Source organism: Vidua macroura, chromosome 19, assembly GCF_024509145.1.
Source record: "Vidua macroura isolate BioBank_ID:100142 chromosome 19, ASM2450914v1, whole genome shotgun sequence".
NCBI lineage: Eukaryota > Metazoa > Chordata > Aves > Passeriformes > Viduidae > Vidua > Vidua macroura.
Genome location: NC_071589.1, coordinates 13,633,259 through 13,650,927, shown reverse-complemented (window position 1 = coordinate 13,650,927; position 17,669 = coordinate 13,633,259). Strand labels below are relative to the sequence as shown.

Genomic DNA, 17,669 nt, shown 5'->3' with positions numbered 1-17,669 from the left:
GCGCGTCGCGGCGAGGCCGCGGCCGACAGGTGAAGCTCTTAAAGGGGCCGCGGCCCCGCTCGGCCCCGCGGCGGCGGCGGCGGCTCGACGACCTCCGGGCGCTCCCTCCGCGGGGCCGCCGCCACCTCCCGGAGTGCGGGGCCATGAGGTGGCCGCACCCTGCGGCGGGGGCCCGCGGGGCTGCAGCATGAACGGTCCTTGCCTGGGGCTGCGCAGGGCCGGGGTCCTGCTGTCCCTGGGCGCCGCCGCCCTCCTGCTGTTGCTGCTGCCGCGGGGGCAGCGCCCCGCCGTGCCCCGCCCGCCGCCCGCCGCCGGGCCCAGCGCGCCCCCGCCGCACCGCGCGGGCCCCGGAGGCTCTGCCGGAGCGCTGCGCGGCGGGCCCGGGGTCGGCGGCCGTGGCGGAGGCCTCGCGGGTAGCTCGCAGCTTGCGCGGAGGGGCCGCCTCGGGACTGCCGGCAGCTCGGCCAGGGAGAGCCTAGAGCTGAAGGACATCTTTATTGCGGTGAAGACCACGAGGAAATACCATAAGAGCCGGCTGGACTTGCTCCTCCAAACCTGGATCTCCCAGGCGAGGAGACAGGTGAGAGACTTTGCCAGCGGGCAGGGGCAGCCGGGAGCCTCGGCCCTGCGCTTTCCAGGGCAGCTACTGCACTCTCGCGGACTTTTTCTTCCTTATGTTAAAAGAGGCTTTCTTTGTAAGACTCTGGAAAGTCGTTTTATATAAACGGTTGGTGTGAACATGCTTCCAAAAGAGTTCGTTGCTGATTAGGCCAATTAGCTGCGATATGGGATCGGTAGTCCAAGCAGACATAGTTTGCTGATTTCTGTATGACTGTAGAAAGTGCTTTGATGATAGTGAAAGATTCCTGGTGATGATGCATCTAAGCCGATATTTTGGACTAAGTACTTAAGTTTTTCTGTAGAACGTAAAATTTGTTCCCTTGTTGCAGAATTTTAGTCCGTTCAAGTATATTAATGGGATTTTATCCAGGAATTGGAACAAGACTATGTTAACCACCGGTTGCTTCCCACCCTGACTTGCATTCTTTCTTCTTTACCTGCTTGGCAGCTGTGGATGATTCCTAGCCAGAGAGAGGAGGTAGTACCAAAAAAGACCAAAATCCTTTCTGTCTGGAAATCAGTTCTCTGTACCGTAAGACAAGGAGGGTAAAATACAGCCTGCTTTATTGAAATGACGTTCTTCTGGTTCGTAATGAAAAAATGTAATAAATAAGGCAGGGATTGAAGTTGCTGGGGGTTTCTGCACCCCTACTCCCTCCCCCATTCCAGTGGCTACTGTGAAACAAACTTCCAAGAGAGACAAAACATTCTGAATTCTAACTGAAGCTGAACAAATTTAAAACTAGAATCTGAAGTTCTTAAATGTGGACACACCATTTTTGTCTCCCACAGACGTTTATATTCACGGACTGGGAGGATCGGGAGCTACGCCTGAAAGCAGGTGAGCTGTGTAGCAGCACAGCTGCATGCTGTCTATTATAACTGAGTTTTGTTTCTTTCATACTTTCTATAGAAGTCCTTATTTCGTGCTGTACAAGCAATTGGGGAAGTTAAGATGGAGAAAATAGACAAAATTTCTCTCTAATTGCCACCTGGACAAGATGCCTGAAACTTCCAGAACACTGGGTTCACTTTTGTACCCCTTTTCTTCTTGTTAGTAAGCTTAAGTTTATGTGGTCCAAAGTTATAGTAGGTATTTCTTTCGCACATATCTCATGACACTATTTATATACCCTCACTGTTTTTATGCACTCACGCAATTTTTTGACCTCTGCAGCTTGCATGCCAGATGGGTAACCTGTAAGCCCTGCCTGTCCTGCAGTTTCTTCTCCATGCATGCACCATGTGCACCTCAGATGTACAGTATTAGTACCAAATGTGCACTTCTTTTGTAGTCTTTTTTTTGACTACACATGCTTCTCAGACCTGAAAGGGCTGATCTTTATTCTTCTAGGGGATCATATGATCAACACCAACTGTTCCGCTGTCCATACCCGGCAAGCTCTCTGCTGCAAGATGTCTGTGGAATATGATAAATTCCTGGAATCCGGGCAAAAGTAAGTGAAACACATTGTTCTGATTGACTTTGTTTCTTCCAGTTCTGTGCTTACAGGAAACTTGAGTACCATCTCTGTTCCAGTAAGGAATGTAGTATTAGCTAAAATGTAGGGATGAGTGCAGGAAAGGGAGCACAGCATGAAGCAGTGTTTGTAAACAAGCATCATCTGAAAGGTGGAAAGGAGGAGGTTATTAATTTCAGCCTCTTTGCAGATTCAGATGTGGGTGCTTTCATCTTTCCTATTCTGTAATTTGGGACAATAAGAAATACTTTCTTCTCCAAGCCTGAAAGACTAGGACTCAGTTGTAAACCTATAACTCATTTCTTTATCCTATAACTTCTTGCTTTGTTTTGTTTGAAGATGGTTTTGCCATGTGGACGATGACAACTATGTGAACCCTCGGACTCTCCTACATCTCTTGTCTGCCTTCTCACACAGCCAGGATGTGTACGTGGGGCGACCGAGTCTGGACCATCCCATTGAAGCAGCTGACCATGTCCAAAGTGATGGATCAGTATGCAAACTTTTTCAATTTATCCAAGAGACGTCCCAATCTTCTAAGCCTTTAAAACCTTGACAATTCATAGGATTCCCCTATAAACCCAAGTGATTTAATCTGCAAGAAATGAACCTGGTGATGGTCATTTTCAGAGGCAGGATGTTGGGTTAAATGCACCTTCAGTCCGATGTTGTATGCATATGTATGCACAGTGGAGGTTGTCTCCTGGATGGCTATCTGTTGCTGTTCCTTTACTCATGTATGCTGTGATCTCCCTCACACTGAGCTTAGTAGGGCCTCCCCACCTTGACTCTTCCTTTAGTAGCTTTTGTGGGCAGTGTTCCTTATTTTAGGACTTGGGAGTTTGGCTGGGAGTTCAAGGGGTTTTTTATTTGTTTTGAATGCAGTATCACACACATTGTCATCATCTTGAACCAATTTCACATGGGTGACAAAAGCTTTCTGGATAAATAAAGCATTTCCAATATAAAGTGGTTACTAGGTTTCCAAGAACCGGGATCAAGCATATCTCAATCACAAGATGTATGTGCTGAGGAAAAAATACTAACCAGGTCACCTGCACTGGCAGGTCTCTTTAAAGATATATCAATCCACTGGCCAGAACGTCAGTTATAAAGCAGGTTGTTAGGGAAGACTTTGCACAACAAAATAGTCTCCTTGGACATGGAGCCAATATATATATGGACCAACTTTGACATCCTCAGTAACACTGAGCTGGCTATGACCCTTGGTTAAAATGAATAGGGGACAGATGTAATTGTGTGGAAGTGAGTCTGTCATTTCCCATTTCATGTATGCTCTCTCATGTATACCTCCCTTATGCTAATTTGATGATTCACCTGCTGTCTGTTTCAAGATAGTTTCATTTGAGAGAACAGCTAGATGCTTTCAGCAGCCTAAAAAATAGGGATTCATCTGTAGCCTTGTTCTGACTCATATGTGATATCAAATAGAACCTTGAGTTCCCTTCCCTGCCCAGCCAAATACAAAAAGCTGATTATCAGTAACTGCTGTATGTTTTTCCTTTTTGCTCTTCAGAAGACAACCGTGAAATTCTGGTTTGCCACAGGTGGAGCTGGGTTCTGTATCAGCCGAGGTCTTGCCCTGAAGATGAGTCCCTGGGCAAGGTAAGCATTGTTCCTCGCTGAGCTCCATCAATACATGTTTGGGAGGCTCTAAAACACATTTTGGCTTGTCTCCTATGCTCTCTGTCACAGCCTGGGCAATTTCATTAGTACTGCAGAAAGAGTACGTCTTCCTGATGACTGCACTATTGGCTACATCATTGAAGGGCTGCTGGAGGTAAAGCTGCTGCACAGCCCATTGTTCCATTCCCACCTGGAAAATCTGCAGAGACTGCAAGGCGAGTCTGTGCTGCAGCAGGTAGGGCTGTGCCTCATGTCCTGTGTTTATAATTACACCTCAGTCTGATCAGAAAGAATACACTGGGTAGAGTTAGCACTCTTCAGCAAAGAAGGATATCTACAGACTCATTCAGAGCTCAATTCCTGCTCAATTCCTTCATTTAGGTGAAAAACACAGTTTCGTCCTGGCCAACTAGGTTATATAGCTGTCCCCTCCTTTGGGGACACGTTCTGCCACATGAAGCCTAGGTAGGGTGTACCCCATCTCCTCCTCAAACCTGATTTTTTGCGTGTAGCAGTAGCAGAAAGTGTAGAAGTTTGCTAAATATTGTTCCTGGTTTTGCCTAACAAAGTTTCTATCTTACTTCATGCTGTTCAGAAAGGCAGCTATATAAGTACTTGACATAATTAAATGTTTGATGATTTTAAAGAACAATTTGTATGAATCTCAAGAAACTTAAAGTTGCTTCTGAAAAATCAAGTTGCTTTTTAATTGCTGGGATACATTTTACCTCCCTGGCAGCAGATGGAGCCACAAGGCCATCCAGCAGTGGTGGGCATCACACTGCTTGGCACCATAAGTAAACAGGAGTGTGGTTTTGCTCCTGCATGCTGGGTGGTTATATTTTTCTGGCAATTGTATTAGGCAGCAGAAATGTGCACTTGGGGCCAAATTCCACCGTGATGTCATCTCCCTTCATGTTAGTGAATTTGACTGTAGCATGAATACGTTGTTTCACTGGTCATCATTGGTTCCATGAGATGAAGACAGCTAACCCAAAACCCAGGAAATGTACAATTATAAAGAAAATGTAAGTGTTCTTGTACCTGAAAAATTCTTAATGCAAAGCTTGTGTGGAGGAACCTGGGGTTCCAAAGATCTAAATTTTGTTTCAGATTTGAAAAATGACAATCCTTTCCATGCTACTTAATATGCAAATATTTATATTTTCTCCCTGTGCTAACATATTGCTGTTGCAAACTTCAGGCAATGTCTGGTAAGGATGAACGTGTTATTTAGTGAAGGTACAAACAGTAGCAGAATTAATGTCCTTACAAAGCTTACAATTGAAACTCATCTTGTCCTTCAGGGCAACGCAACTTCCAGATCTTCTGTGTATGCTCCCATGTTGCCCTTAGTGGTGTTCAGTGCCAGTGTTGCTTACGTCAGAACTAACCACTGTCCTCCAAATGTGATCCATGTGCAGATTAGACAGCATCTCTGGAGACTTTCTTGGTACCTTGTTAATAACCCTGCTATCTCCACTCTGGTTTTCTGCATTAGTGTTACAACTCTTGAATATTTACTTGTTTTTACAGGTAACCCTGAGTTACGGTGACCCTGAGAACAAACACAATGTTGTGAGTGTGGGAGGAGTGTTTGGCCTTCAGCAAGATCCAACACGGTTAGTGTCCACTTCCAAAACAAGATCTCCCTACCTTGTTCATGTTTGTCATCTGTAAGATGATCAGACCCACTAATGGGGTTATTTTCTCATGTCAGCTCATTGCCAAAAGTAGGTAGACCCACCCCCTGCTCCATCAGACTGCTGCACATTCAATGCTAGTAGGTTCCATGTATGGAGAATTCCAATCTAATGCTGTCTTTTTTTTTTTTTTTTTTAATTTAGATTTAAATCTGTCCATTGTCTGCTTTATCCTGACACTATTTGGTGCCCTGCTAAGAAGATGTCATAATTCTTGACCAGCCACTGACACCTGTGTCTTAGCTAGTTTTCATAAGGCAGGATTTGCGGAGTTTTTTGGTGGTTTTATTCTTCTTCTGGGAGACAACCAGTGGTATCTACAAAGGAGGTAGACAAACTCTGTTTAGAAAAGCAGTAAGGTGTGGTTTTTTCAGCTGCAGCCTGGGACATTCCAAGAAGAATCTTTGTTCTTTTGTCTAGTGGCTCTTCATAAGGTGACCACAGTGCTGTGTGTATGAGTCACTTTCTACTTTCATCTGATGTCATGTGAACCTGTGCTTGGGCACATCTGAGGCAAATGCAGTACTGGGAGTGAGAGTGTTTTTACTACCCTTAGGGGTTATTAGAAGCCACTGTATTGAAGCTGGAGTGCTAGAGCAGACTGTAGTCCCCATGGTGACAAGAGAGGGGAAGTTTTCGCTCATCTTTCTTGGGAACAGAACTATTTAAGAGCTTCTATGGCCTGACAGATGAAAACTGCAGTGGGCTAGAATACAGAAATCCTGGAATCACTAGGGTAAACAGGGCTGAAAGCCTTTGTCATGAAAAACTCTGTGTGAGGGTAAGCTTACTCAAGACTAGATGAGTTGCTTACAATGTACATTCTCCCCTGTCATCCATGTGTACCTCCTGTGGAGGTAATTGTCAGACCTGGCTCGCATGCCAACTGAATTGCAATGGTTGATGATTATGATCTATTCCCTTGATATTGAAAAAAATATTTGCCTGACAAGATGGTAATTGTTCCTCCCACTTGGCTGGTAGTTGGTCACATGAGCTGGAGAAGCTTGTGCTGGCAAAACACGCCCTGTTTCTGAAGCAGTGTGAGAAGGGAGAAATGCTAGATAGCTGCAATGCACCGAGGAGAGTTTTGATGGTATCATTTGAGGACCTTTAACTGTATGAACATGGTTACTTCAGCTTCTTCTTCTTCTTTATGGTAATCTTTTAATTACCATAAAGTCAAGATCAATGTTTGTTTTTACTCCTTAATATTTCAACAAGTAGTTCACGCAGTCACTAAAAGGAAATTGCACACTCACAAGCCGAAGTTCAGTGCTCTAGAAGTATCATCTGCTGCTGCTTTTTAAAGAAAGTAAACTTAGTTTTTAAAGTGGAAGGAGTGGGGCTCCATAAGTTTCTTTTTTGTTAGCCCAGACTTTGGCCATGTGCGAACCCTACCTGACCTGAAGAATACCTTAAAAAAATACACCTTTGCAAAATCACTGTTTACTCTTATAAAAAATACTTGCTGGTTTAGTGCTAGAGTTTGAGGCCAAATTAAGGGAAGAATAATAGAATGCCATTGTATGACCTGGAGCTGTGATTATTGGCTTGATTGTGGACCTAGCAGAAGTTTCAGGTTTCTAAATGGCTGCACTCAGCTGTACTGTGAGGTTCCCCTAGTTATTGAACTTCCTGGCAAATGCCTGTAGTGTATTCAAGTATGCCACTTAGCACAGGGACAGGGGTCAGCCTCCTCAAATACACCGTGTTCCCTGCATTTTTACAGACTTTTCAGTGTTTACCTCAGTACATTGTCCTCTTTGCATGATTTTAGGTAGTTCTACTGAGGAGCAAACAAGCTGACTGCTACTTACTGCAGTCCTGCAGCTCATTCTTGTATTTCTCCTTTCTATCGTGTGTACTGAGGTACACATGAGGTATGGAAATAAGAAAGCTGCAGGGAGCTGGATCAAAGCCCAGCTAGCACACTGGCTGTTCCATAATGGGCTGACAGTGTTACAGGTGTGCCTCTCACAGAAAACAGAGGAGGATTTGTGGCATAGTAGGTTCTACCTCTTTATTAGATCTTCTGCTAACTAGAATTGAGGCATCCTGTGGTTTAATTATTTGTCATTAATAGTTCTGGAGCTTCCTGGTATCCATATATTTTTTTAAAAGCATTGTTAGGTTCTTGGTTTTAAAGTCCTGTAGCAGAAAACTGTGAAACTTCATGAGCTCTTGAGGTGATTTTGTCTTCAAGCACTGCTTCTGAACTCTTCTGTTGGAAATCTTCTTCCCCTTCCATTGGAAGCAGCCTTTTGTAAGATGACAAAGCAAGGACTGGGCAGCAATTGTGGCAAACTGCAGTTAAAAAAATGACAACACTTTATATTGATGGCAGCAAAACTAAATGGTAGAAGTTTCACACTGTGGTCGCTGGTCACACTAGGTATGCCAAAGAGGCAAGTGCCCTCAAAGCTGGGAGTGTGTTTATGGAACTTAAAAAGGACCATGTTCTCCTGCAGGGCAGCAGGAAACTGTTCAGTGTGCTCAGGCTCATTCCAAGGTTTCTTGTGTTGAGAATGCAGTAATCCATGCAGTGGATCTATCAGGATGCAGCTTTTTTATCAAACTACTTTTTCATAAATAAAGTGACTCTATAAAATAAATATTTAAATATGTCAAAGGCTGTGTTTTGTCATATTTCTTCACATGTGCTCTGTATCAAAAATGGACCATAAACCCACTAATCCAGAAAATTATGCCCTTCTGTCAGGCTCATGTGATGCCAAGGGCCAAAAAGCAAGTAAGCTCAATGACTGGGATGTAGAGAACAGAGATGGATGAGAAGAAGCCTTGCAGCTGCTTCTTAACAGAGTACAGTCAAAGAATTGAGATAATGAGGATTTTAATTGTCATCTTCAGCAGCAACTTCGAGGGGGCAGAGCTGGCAGGTCTTTTTCATCAGACTTTTTAAAGCCTGGTTTTCTGTGGTCGCTGAAATGATTCTTCAGTCACGAGTGAGAGCCACGAAACTTCACCTCTGCCTGTCTTGCCGGATAAGCCTGGAGACGGCTTCGTGCTGCGCTCCCCCGGCGGAAGCGGGGAAAGATTGCCCGGCTCGCTCGCCCTATGGAGCCGCCCCGCTCCCAGGGCCCGCCCCGGCCTCGGGCCCGCCCCGGCCACAGTCCAGCCGAGACATGGAGCCGCATCTGAGCTTCCGCGGCCGGCGGGCCCTGGTGACTGGGGCCGGCAAAGGTGACCGCGGGCGGAGGGCCGGGGGCGGGGGCCGGGCCGAGTCTGACGCCGTCTCCCCGCAGGGATCGGTCGCGCCGTGGCCGTGGCGCTGAGCAGGGCCGGGGCTCGCGTGACCGCGCTGAGCCGAACGGCGGCGGACTTGGAGAGCCTCACGCAGGAGGTACCGGACGCGCTCCTCCCGCCCCCCTTCCCCGCCCCAGTAACCCCGCGGTGGGGCCCCGGGCTCCCTCCGGCCCACCGCCGCCGCCCTCGCCGCAGTGCCCGGGCATCGAGACCCTCTGCGTGGACCTGGCGGACTGGGAGGCTGTGGAGGCGGCGGTGGGCGCAGCGGGGCCGTTCGAGCTGCTGGTTAACAACGCGGCGGTGGCGGAGCTGCAGCCGTTCCTGGAGGTGACGCGCTCGGCCCTGCAGCGGTGAGTGTCCGGCCCCGGCCCGCAGCTCCACCGGGACCTCTGGGGACGATGCTCGCCAGGGCGTTACAAAGCTGTGAACGTCAAAACGGCGGCAGAGCTTTCCAGAAAAAGGTGTTATTAGAGGGAAAGCAGTTGGCAAGAACAAAAGTCAGCAACTGGTGTATAGACACTGGACAGGCTGACATGCACACTTTTAGCAATGCCCAGTGGTCGATTGTTACTGCATATGTCCTTTTTCTTTACTGTCTTTTCATTCTTTACATCATCACCTTTCACCCCTTAAACAGCAAAAGGAAACAAAGCACTGGCTTTTACATCCATTTCTAAGTAGCCAGGACGTGCAGTGTCACCTCCAGAACGGCGGGGTGCACCTGGCATGGGAGGAGAGTGCCTTTGCTGCTCATCAAGCTCAGAGCTTCCAGTCTAGTTCCAGCTCGGTTAAAATGAAAGGCAGTTGTTGCTAAGACAATTCAGAAATAGAGACAACAAAGCCAGGTAAGGAAGCAAAATTGGTCATGGTGGGAAATTAAATTTGCTAACTACATTAACATGACTTATTTATTCTCTGAAAAGGTCTAAGCTTTGTTGTGAGCACACTTTAGGATACAGGCTATCTTGACCACGTCCTTCTGAGAAAATGGGTCATGCTGTGTCCCTATGTTAAAAATGGCTGTTGAGAATCTGTAATAAAGGTTTGTGACTAGAACATCAAATGTATGGATTCTACTAAGATCATTCTGCAGAATTGGCAGGTGGAAACCTGACTAAGGAAGCACAATGTGGCAAACAGAAGAAATGCTGCCTCTACCCACCTTACAGCAACTTTGCTTTGTAAATCTGTATGAAGGGTTTGCTTGACCTAAGAGTCATCTGCCGTGGCTGAAGCCCAGGGCTCTGTTTAAACTTTGACATTAGGCTGCAGAAGAGCAGAGTCCTGTGCAAAACGTACCTGATGCATGCCTGCAACCTCCTCACACACTGACAGGCTTGCAGCCAATGGCTGGTTCTGGTTCATTGCTGAGATCCCACCTGACCATTCTGGTTCTCCTGACAACTTGGCATTTCTGTCCATGTCCTAGAGTATCACCAGTGTTTCCAAGAGACCAGCAGCACTTGTCCTCTGCTGCCTCCCAAAACAGCTCCCTGGGCTGGGCTACAACCACTCTGTAACTTAAATTTGATTTATTTGTAGGTCTCTTGATGTGAATTTTGGGGCTGTGCTTCATGTTTCCCAGGTGAGGAAGAACTGTCACTGCAGCTGCCTCCATGAATAGCAGTGACTAAACTGTTGTACATAGCAGGGGTATATGTCCACTGTGGGGGCTGAAAGGATTGCAGTCCAAAGTCAATCTGATGAACTACATGTAGTTTATACTACACGTACAGTCCCTTCACACTCTTGCTTTGACTCTCTTGTAAGCAGGAGGCAGTGAGGACTTGCTTCCTCCAGATGTTTTAGTTCTTTGGTCTACCATAATAGCCCAGCAAGATTCCTATGGAGTGAAATAATGATTTCTCTTGTTGGGATTCTGGCATTCCTTTTTTTTTTTTCTCTCCTCCCTCTCCCAGATAGTTGCTCGGCAGATGATTGCACAGGGGGTGCCAGGAGCTATTGTGAACGTCTCCAGCCAGGCATCGAAGCGTGCACTGAGGGATCATGCTGTCTATTGTAAGTGTGTGCAGCTTTAGCAGTGCCCCTCTCAGTTCTGACCAGCTGGAGACCCAATCACCAAGCTGCCAGCTGCCAGTTTTGGGCTGCAAAATACCTGTATGTTCCATAGCACCTCCAGACCAGGTGCTATGCAGTTAAATATCTCCTCTTCTTCCCTTTGCTTAAAGGTTCCACAAAAAGTGCTCTGGATATGCTGAGCAAAGTAATGGCAATGGAATTGGGACCCCACAAGGTAGGAGTCTGTGAGAGAAAAGTGTGAAAGTTGAACCTGAGCACAACCACAGCAGTTGGATTAGATTGTTTGTTGCTCCTGGTCCCAGATTAGGGTGAACACTGTGAACCCCACCGTGGTTATGACTGACATGGGGAGAATTAACTGGAGTGACCCTCAGAAATCTGCTGCCATGATTAATCGGATTCCCCTGGGAAAGTTTGCAGGTCAGTGATGTACGTCTGTCCCAGGCTGTGCTCTCATGTTTTCTCCAAGCCTTCGCACTGACATCACAGCTGGAAGTTGCTGATTTTTGGGCATTCAGCTCTGCTGAATGCCTTTTGGCTGAATTCCTGCAGTATTTCACCAGGACAGGGTGAGAATCAACCCTCCTCTCGCTTTTTCTACAGCCTCCTCATCTTGGGACAAGTGAAATGAACTTACTCTATTGCTCATAAACCTGACAGGGTGTTTGCTGTGACCTAAGCACCATTTGATCACAAGGACACTTTGATGTCCAGCTCTCAGCCACACTGTCCCAGACACGTCATCAAGCACAGTCTGAAGGCAGAAACACTTTCTGGCTCTAATTACCTGTAGAGGTCAAAGGCAGACCTTTTTAAGTGCTTGTTTTTCTGGTACACTTTGAGGTGGGCATCAGATGTTCTCTGTGTTTGGTTGCAGAGGTGGATGATGTGGTGAACAGCATTCTCTTCCTGCTGAGTGACAAGAGTGCCATGACAACTGGCAGCTCACTGATGATTGACGGGGGCTTTCTTGTCTCCTAAGATGACACCTGCATTTCACACCTGACCTCAGTTTTCATATGAATACTGCCTAGATGTAAACTGGATAGAAAACAATGACTTGCTTCTTGCCAGAGGGGCAGCAGGGCTGAAGATTGTATTAGAAGTGAGGCAGGAAATCAGCTCTGCAAGGCTGCTATATAATAAAGCTCACATACACCTTCATGGAGAATGTTTATTGCACCAAATAAGGTTTTATCTTGTCACTCTACATGATGATTAGAAATTGGACCTCTCTTCCAACCCTGTTCCCCCCCTCACAACCCTTCAGAAGCTCTCCCTGTTCCATCCAAATCCACAGAGTCTGTCTGCATTTTCAGTGGGAAGGGAAAGAAGTTAGCAGACTCCTCATTGCTTCCTTTGTTGTCTTTAGTAGAAAAAAAAAATAGAGGCAACAACCCCAGCCCTGCTCTGCAGAGACTGGATTTTGGGGGGAGGCCCTGCTAAAGACTAATAGGGGGGAGCAGCACCATGCTGTCCTAGGGTGTGCACACACAAAAAGGCAAATGCATTGATTGCACAGAGCTGTTTCACTCACAGAGTTTGGCTAGTACCCAGTAAAGCACCTAATGTTTCTCAGCTTCTCATTTACTTTGACCCGTTCCAGGGCTGGTTATGATTTCTTTAACAGTCTCAGGAACATTCTTCTAGAGCACCAGTTTGTTAACTTAGCCACAGCAGGCTGGGCAAGGCGACCCTACCATCCTCACAGCTATTCTTGTCTTTCAGCACCATTGAAATCAGCTCCCTCCCCACTCCCACCAAGATGTTCACCACCTGTTTCACCTGCAGGTTGAAAACAGGTGTTTCCAGAACAGGATGGATGTCTCAGCCCTTTCCACTTGGAGTTCAGGAGAGCCAAAACAGCTTGTTGCCTGAAGGAGCTACCTTGCCTTCCCCGCTGTACCTCCCCTGGGGGCTGTATAGTCCCCAGCTGGTCTCCTGTCCCCACTGCCCCTTCACATCAACACTGACGTTAAATCAAAGAGACATTTAAAAAACACTGACTTCGTACATGATGAAGGGCCCTACACATCCCAGCCCCCTTCAGAAACACCCAGCTTAATATGCAATCTGTCAGAGGATGACAGCATGCTGAGCCAACACCAAGGCCACAGCGCTCAAAACATGGTACACTTTTTGCCAGGCTTCTTCACAGGTGGCGGGCAGAGCACAGCCCGGATGGCTTCATCAAACACCGTCTTCAAGCCCCGCTGCGTCAAGGCAGAGCATTCGAGGTACTTTACTGACCCTGGGGAAAGAGAGCTGCAGCTCAACCACTCCAGTTCTACCACCATACACTGTCGCTCACCCACTCACAAAGCTCAGTGCCACCGACATCTGCCTGCTCATGAGACTCACCGATCTCCCGAGCCATGGCCAAGCCTTGGGGGTAGGTGATGGGGGCCAGTTTCTTATCACGTAACCTTTCAATGGTGTCCTTATCATCCCTCAAGTCCAGCTTGGTACCCACCAGGATAATAGGTGTATTTGGGCAATGGTGTCGGACCTCAGGGTACCACTGAAACAGAGAGGCATGATAAGAAAAGTAGTTATATGAGTGACCATATCCATAAGGATGCATTCCTACTGTTGGGAATGAAGAGGTTCACTACTGACATGGTGGCAACACCTGAGCAGGATACTGCTACCTACAGTTCTAATATCCTCTGCAAAAAGAGACTGGTGCAGATGTAATAATGAAGGCACTGAGACACAGAATCCTGACAGACATTGCCAGCCAACTTGCACACAGTGCTTTCCTTAACTGCATTTTAGCTTCTAAGACATCCTTTATCTTAAAACACAGATTCAGAAAGGCAATAACTTAGCCAAAGAAGTCATTAATAAAAAGCAGGCCCCACTTAGAAGCTACAGACTATGATTTTCCCTCACCAACACATTACTGCTTGAAGTTTTGGGCTTGTAGGTGTGGTGTTGGGTGGGGCAGGGAGTGTCACTTGTTCTTCCATTCTACTGTTTCACCCAGAAGGAGAATACTTTACCTTAGCTCGGACATTCTCAAAGGAGGCCGGACTCACAAGGGAGAAGCAGATCAAGAAAACATCCTGTGCAGAAACAAGAGGGTCAGCTGTGCAGAAAGAAACAGCTAGAGTGAAGGGAGGCTGCAGAGGGAGCGTGAGAAAGGACAACCTCCTCCCACAAGCAAGGACTGCTGTGGCCTTAAGAAATTCTTCCCCATTAAGCGTGTTAAACTAATTCAGAGAGGGAAGGAATGGACCTTGAGTGTATGATTACATCTTCTTTCACAATGCTGGGCTCTGCATTGTGAGCAGAGCGAGCCTGAGGCCTCAAACATCTTAACAGCACTAAGGGCTTCACCAGCAGCACAGCTGCTTAGGAACTGCTACACCCAGAAACACTCCTAGGGCAGCCCAACGGGGATCTGTCCTCCTGAGAACAGGAATATGGAACTGGCTACGCTGCACAACAGCCCTACAGCATTCCTTTTACTTGAGCCTCCCTGGGGCACCCATAACTCTTCAAAGACCATTACAAAGAAGAGACTAGAACAGGACAATCTCTTAGGAGACAATCAGCTGTGATACTTCTTAAGCAACCAGAATTATGGGTGTAGCTGCAGGAACTCAGACTTTCCTCAACAGAAAGAACCATGCCTGTCCTTGGGAGCCTCCCTGTCTCAGAGGGAACAGTCACAAGCCAGCCCAAACCCAGCACTCACCGTCTGTGGATAGGAAAGAGGCCGCAGTCGGTCATAGTCTTCTTGCCCTGCTGTATCCCAGAGGCCCAGATTCACTGGCTTTCCATCTACCATCACATTGGCAGAATAATTATCAAACCTGCAAACGAGGAGTCCCCATCAGTGACAATTTTGTGGTGATCTTCACATCTTTATATGGAATTCAAAGGGGCAGTGAATCAGGAAAGGATACTGCAGCACAGTTCCAGTGGGGACAATCTGCCTTCCTCACACACTCAGCCACAGCATCATCCTTACCTGTCAAGTTCACACTCTGATTTGCAACAGCCACTTCCTCACATACAAACCAAACTTTTACACACACAATCATACAGATCAAAAAGCAACTGAAGCCCAGGGCCATTACTTACACGGTGGGAATGTATTCTCCAGGAAAGGCATTTGTGGTGTAACTGATCAGCAAGCAGGTCTTCCCTACAGCCCTGCAGAGGGTAAGAGTGACAAGCATAAAGAAGGGTACAGCATGGAGCACTAAGGCAGTAAAATTCACCCTTCCCCTACCGAAAACACACGGTTTGGTAAAAAGCTACCATGTGAGAAAACAAACCTGTTGCAGGCTGGAATTCCCTAGTTGTCACAGACATGGCCTGAACTCAAAAGGAGCACCTTGCCTGAGCGCTTCCTAACCCTGCTCTCTGTCACTCCTTTTCCCTACCCACTCAGCCCTCAGCAAGACATCAGTCAAAATACAGTTGTTTCATGAACCAAGAGAGGGAATAAATTAGGGTTGTGTGATGGGCTCAACAGATGCATAGTAATTTAGCAAAATGGATAAACAGTGAGGTTAACAAACATGCAACAATGCAGAATTCTGCAGGCTCCTCAGATATAGGAATTCAGTACCAATAAACACAAAGGAGAAAAAGTAATTATCCATAAACAAAAATGGACTTTAAAATTGACTGCTGTCAGTTTGGAAAAAAATAGTGGAAAAGGATAAAAAACACCAGCTCAGGGCTTTGCTGAAGGTTGGTGGGATTGGTCAGCCCAGCAGTGGCGGCTGGCAAGGGCCAGGCCTGGCCTGGCCAGCAATAGTGTGAGCACAGGGACTTTAACCAGTCCTGCAGACTTCCTAACTGAGAGCTTCGCTGTAAGAACAGGAGTACCAGCAGTGTGAGCAACCTCTTTATCACCGAGAAAGTTGTAAACTGCAGATAACCTTCCAGAAAAAGACTGTGAGTGCCAGGGAAAGGTGGCTTTCAGGTGCCTGGGTGAAGCTGAATAGCTGGCAGAAATGGGCATCCCCTACCCAATTCTGCAGCCAGACTGACGTAAGAGAGGAAGAGAGCTGACAGTCCCCTGCACACACCAGGATGACAGAAAGCACAGAGAAAACGAACCACTATTACAACTTTTCCTTTGGATTAGGTCCCCTCGGTCTGAGAAGAGAGAAGTTTTGTCAAGAACCACTACGCTGACTGGTCCAACTTTCCTCCTTAAGTGTGACTTCTCTTCCCACCAAACAGAGACACTTGTAATTCACAAAAACCTGCGTATCTATGTGTTTCTTTTAGTCTGCGCTGTTGATTTAGTCTTAAGGCAAAAGACACAACAGCAAACCTTCAGCTGAACTCCATTTCCAACATCCTGAGCTCCCAGTCACTCCTCTCCCCTCTGCAACAAGGCTGTGCTTTCTCCTACCCTCCCTTCTTTAGCCCTCACAGGCTGGAACCTAGAAGGCTTCACCGCAAATGTGTATTTGACAGGGTGGCATGCACGAGAAAGGGGAAATCTAGTCCCTGCCTAAGACCAGTTCACATTTAGGTCTGAGTACCTCAGCTCTGTTCTTGCTAAGGTGATCAGAAAAGTAAACTGGAATTGTGAGGAAAAATATGCAGGATGAGCTAGGAAAGTTACAAAGCAGCATAAATCTAGTGCATGCCTGCATCTTGCAGGCAGATGTACTCCCCAAAAAAGGCATTTAGGAAGAGCCTTAAGAAAAAAGCAAAAAGCGTGACAAGAAGCAGACGGTGAAACCAGAAAGAGCAACGCATTTCACCTCAGAACAATCAACAATAGGACATACGAGACCTGCGAACATTAAGATTTTCGGGAGGACTCCGTCAGGAATCAAGATACAATGAAAAATAGCAAAATTCCGGCACCTACAAGGAGGCAAACGTAAAACCCAGGAGAGGCCTGTGTTTGCTACCCAAGCAGCACCCGAGCTCATGAACGATGAAAGGAGCGGGGCCGGGTTGCGCGGGCCGCGGCAAGGCCCCGGCCTCCCGCCGGGACTCGGCCCGCCGGCCCCGCTCCCGCCGCCCCCGGCCCGGCCCCACCCGAGCCAGGCCCTCGTCCATCCAGGCCGGACCGAGCCTCGCCGCCTGGCGCGGGGCCTCCCCCGGCGGAGCATCTCTCCCGGGACGCAGGCCCGGGCCAGCCCCCCCTCCTTCCCTCGGCGCCGCCGGGCCCGTTCGGTGCGGGGCTGCGGGGGCCGGGGCGCGGCCCCTCCCGCACTCACCCGTCGCCCACCACCACACACTTGATCGCCTGCATCTGCCCGCGATGGCGGCGCCGCGACTGCGCCGCAGTGACCGCCCGCGGGGTGGGGCGGGGCCGGGCCGAGCCGAGCCGCGCCGAGCACCGGGGGCAGGGCCCGTGTCCCGCCGGCTCCGCCCCCGCCGGGCCCGGACGCGGCTCCGCCGCGGGCGCTGGCTCGGAGCAGCGGCGGCCCCGCCCCACGGCAGAAGCGGTGGGCGCTGCTCGGGGCCGGTACCGCACTGGGCCCACCGGCCCAAGGACAAAGCTGTAAAACCTGGTTACGTTGTAGCTGCATAGTTCACCGTTATCTGCCCAGAGCTGCTGAGGAACAAAAATGGAGTAGGAAAAATCCCTCAGGAAGACGGCTTTTGGCTTCCCCCACCTCCCCGAGGTACCCTGCCAGCAAAAGAGGTGCCCACAGTAATGGCCCTGTCTGAAAACAACAGACAGGCTTCGCTGTTCCCTTACCTGCGGGTCTGCAGCGCTGCCCAGCAGCCACAAACGAAGTAGCTATTGCCACAGGCTCTCTTGGTTATGACTAGGGAACAGCTTCCCAACCTCTTTGCTTTTATCTTAGGCCAAAACCAAAACCATCCCCATCTCATCCACCTGTAACAGCCTTTTAGCTGCAGGACAGGCTGACAGGATCTTCAGGAGAGTAACACAGCAGAGGGCCCCACCCTC

At 48.1% G+C, this 17,669-nt stretch overlaps 3 protein-coding genes across 4 annotated transcripts; 2 read left to right on the top strand and 1 right to left on the bottom strand.

Moving 5' to 3' along the window:
• Positions 1 to 77: 77 nt before the first annotated feature.
• RFNG (RFNG O-fucosylpeptide 3-beta-N-acetylglucosaminyltransferase) lies at positions 78 to 6,791 on the top strand. The gene is made up of 8 exons (XM_053994536.1): positions 78 to 580; positions 1,414 to 1,462; positions 1,976 to 2,078; positions 2,442 to 2,595; positions 3,640 to 3,728; positions 3,819 to 3,984; positions 5,286 to 5,371; positions 5,597 to 6,791. Exons 1-8 carry the CDS (start codon positions 188 to 190, stop codon positions 5,661 to 5,663), a joined length of 1,107 nt encoding a protein of 368 aa, XP_053850511.1. The 5' UTR covers positions 78 to 187; the 3' UTR covers positions 5,664 to 6,791.
• Positions 6,792 to 6,893: 102 nt separating this feature from the next.
• Positions 6,894 to 11,923, top strand: DCXR (dicarbonyl and L-xylulose reductase). The gene is made up of 8 exons (XM_053994535.1): positions 6,894 to 8,656; positions 8,719 to 8,816; positions 8,915 to 9,069; positions 10,262 to 10,304; positions 10,639 to 10,738; positions 10,909 to 10,973; positions 11,062 to 11,179; positions 11,637 to 11,923. Exons 1-8 carry the CDS (start codon positions 8,401 to 8,403, stop codon positions 11,738 to 11,740), a joined length of 939 nt encoding a protein of 312 aa, XP_053850510.1. The 5' UTR covers positions 6,894 to 8,400; the 3' UTR covers positions 11,741 to 11,923.
• RAC3 (Rac family small GTPase 3) lies at positions 11,916 to 17,094 on the bottom strand. 2 transcript variants are annotated; one of them, XM_053994538.1, is made up of 6 exons: positions 16,966 to 17,094; positions 14,852 to 14,923; positions 14,463 to 14,580; positions 13,765 to 13,827; positions 13,121 to 13,280; positions 11,916 to 13,010 (listed from the first exon to the last, which is right to left on the bottom strand). In XM_053994538.1, exons 1-6 carry the CDS (start codon positions 16,998 to 17,000, stop codon positions 12,880 to 12,882), a joined length of 579 nt encoding a protein of 192 aa, XP_053850513.1. In that variant the 5' UTR covers positions 17,001 to 17,094; the 3' UTR covers positions 11,916 to 12,879. The 2 variants fall into 2 exon arrangements, with proteins under 2 accessions (XP_053850513.1, XP_053850512.1); XM_053994537.1 differs by having other exon boundaries at positions 16,987 to 17,015.
• Between the last annotated feature and the right edge of the window lie 575 nt (positions 17,095 to 17,669).

What these genes read in the sequence shown, in the direction of transcription:
- RFNG (XM_053994536.1), top strand. Translation starts at nt 188, where the DNA reads ATGAACGGTCCTTGCCTGGGGCTGCGCAGGGCCGGGGTCCTGCTGTCC. An exon ending in ATGTCCAAAGTGATGGATCA is followed by an intron (nt 2,596 to 3,639) that starts GTATGCAAACTT and finishes TTTGCTCTTCAG; the next exon opens with AAGACAACCGTGAAATTCTG. An exon ending in AAGATGAGTCCCTGGGCAAG is followed by an intron (nt 3,729 to 3,818) that starts GTAAGCATTGTT and finishes TCTCTGTCACAG; the next exon opens with CCTGGGCAATTTCATTAGTA.
- RAC3 (XM_053994538.1), bottom strand. Translation starts at nt 17,000, where the DNA reads ATGCAGGCGATCAAGTGTGTGGTGGTGGGCGACGG. An exon ending in CTCTTTCCTATCCACAGACG is followed by an intron (nt 13,828 to 14,462) that starts GTGAGTGCTGGG and finishes GTTTCTGCACAG; the next exon opens with GATGTTTTCTTGATCTGCTT. An exon ending in GGCCATGGCTCGGGAGATCG is followed by an intron (nt 13,011 to 13,120) that starts GTGAGTCTCATG and finishes CTCTTTCCCCAG; the next exon opens with GGTCAGTAAAGTACCTCGAA.
- DCXR (XM_053994535.1), top strand. Translation starts at nt 8,401, where the DNA reads ATGATTCTTCAGTCACGAGTGAGAGCCACGAAACTTCACCTCTGCCTG. An exon ending in GGTGACTGGGGCCGGCAAAG is followed by an intron (nt 8,657 to 8,718) that starts GTGACCGCGGGC and finishes GTCTCCCCGCAG; the next exon opens with GGATCGGTCGCGCCGTGGCC. An exon ending in GAGGGATCATGCTGTCTATT is followed by an intron (nt 10,739 to 10,908) that starts GTAAGTGTGTGC and finishes CTTTGCTTAAAG; the next exon opens with GTTCCACAAAAAGTGCTCTG.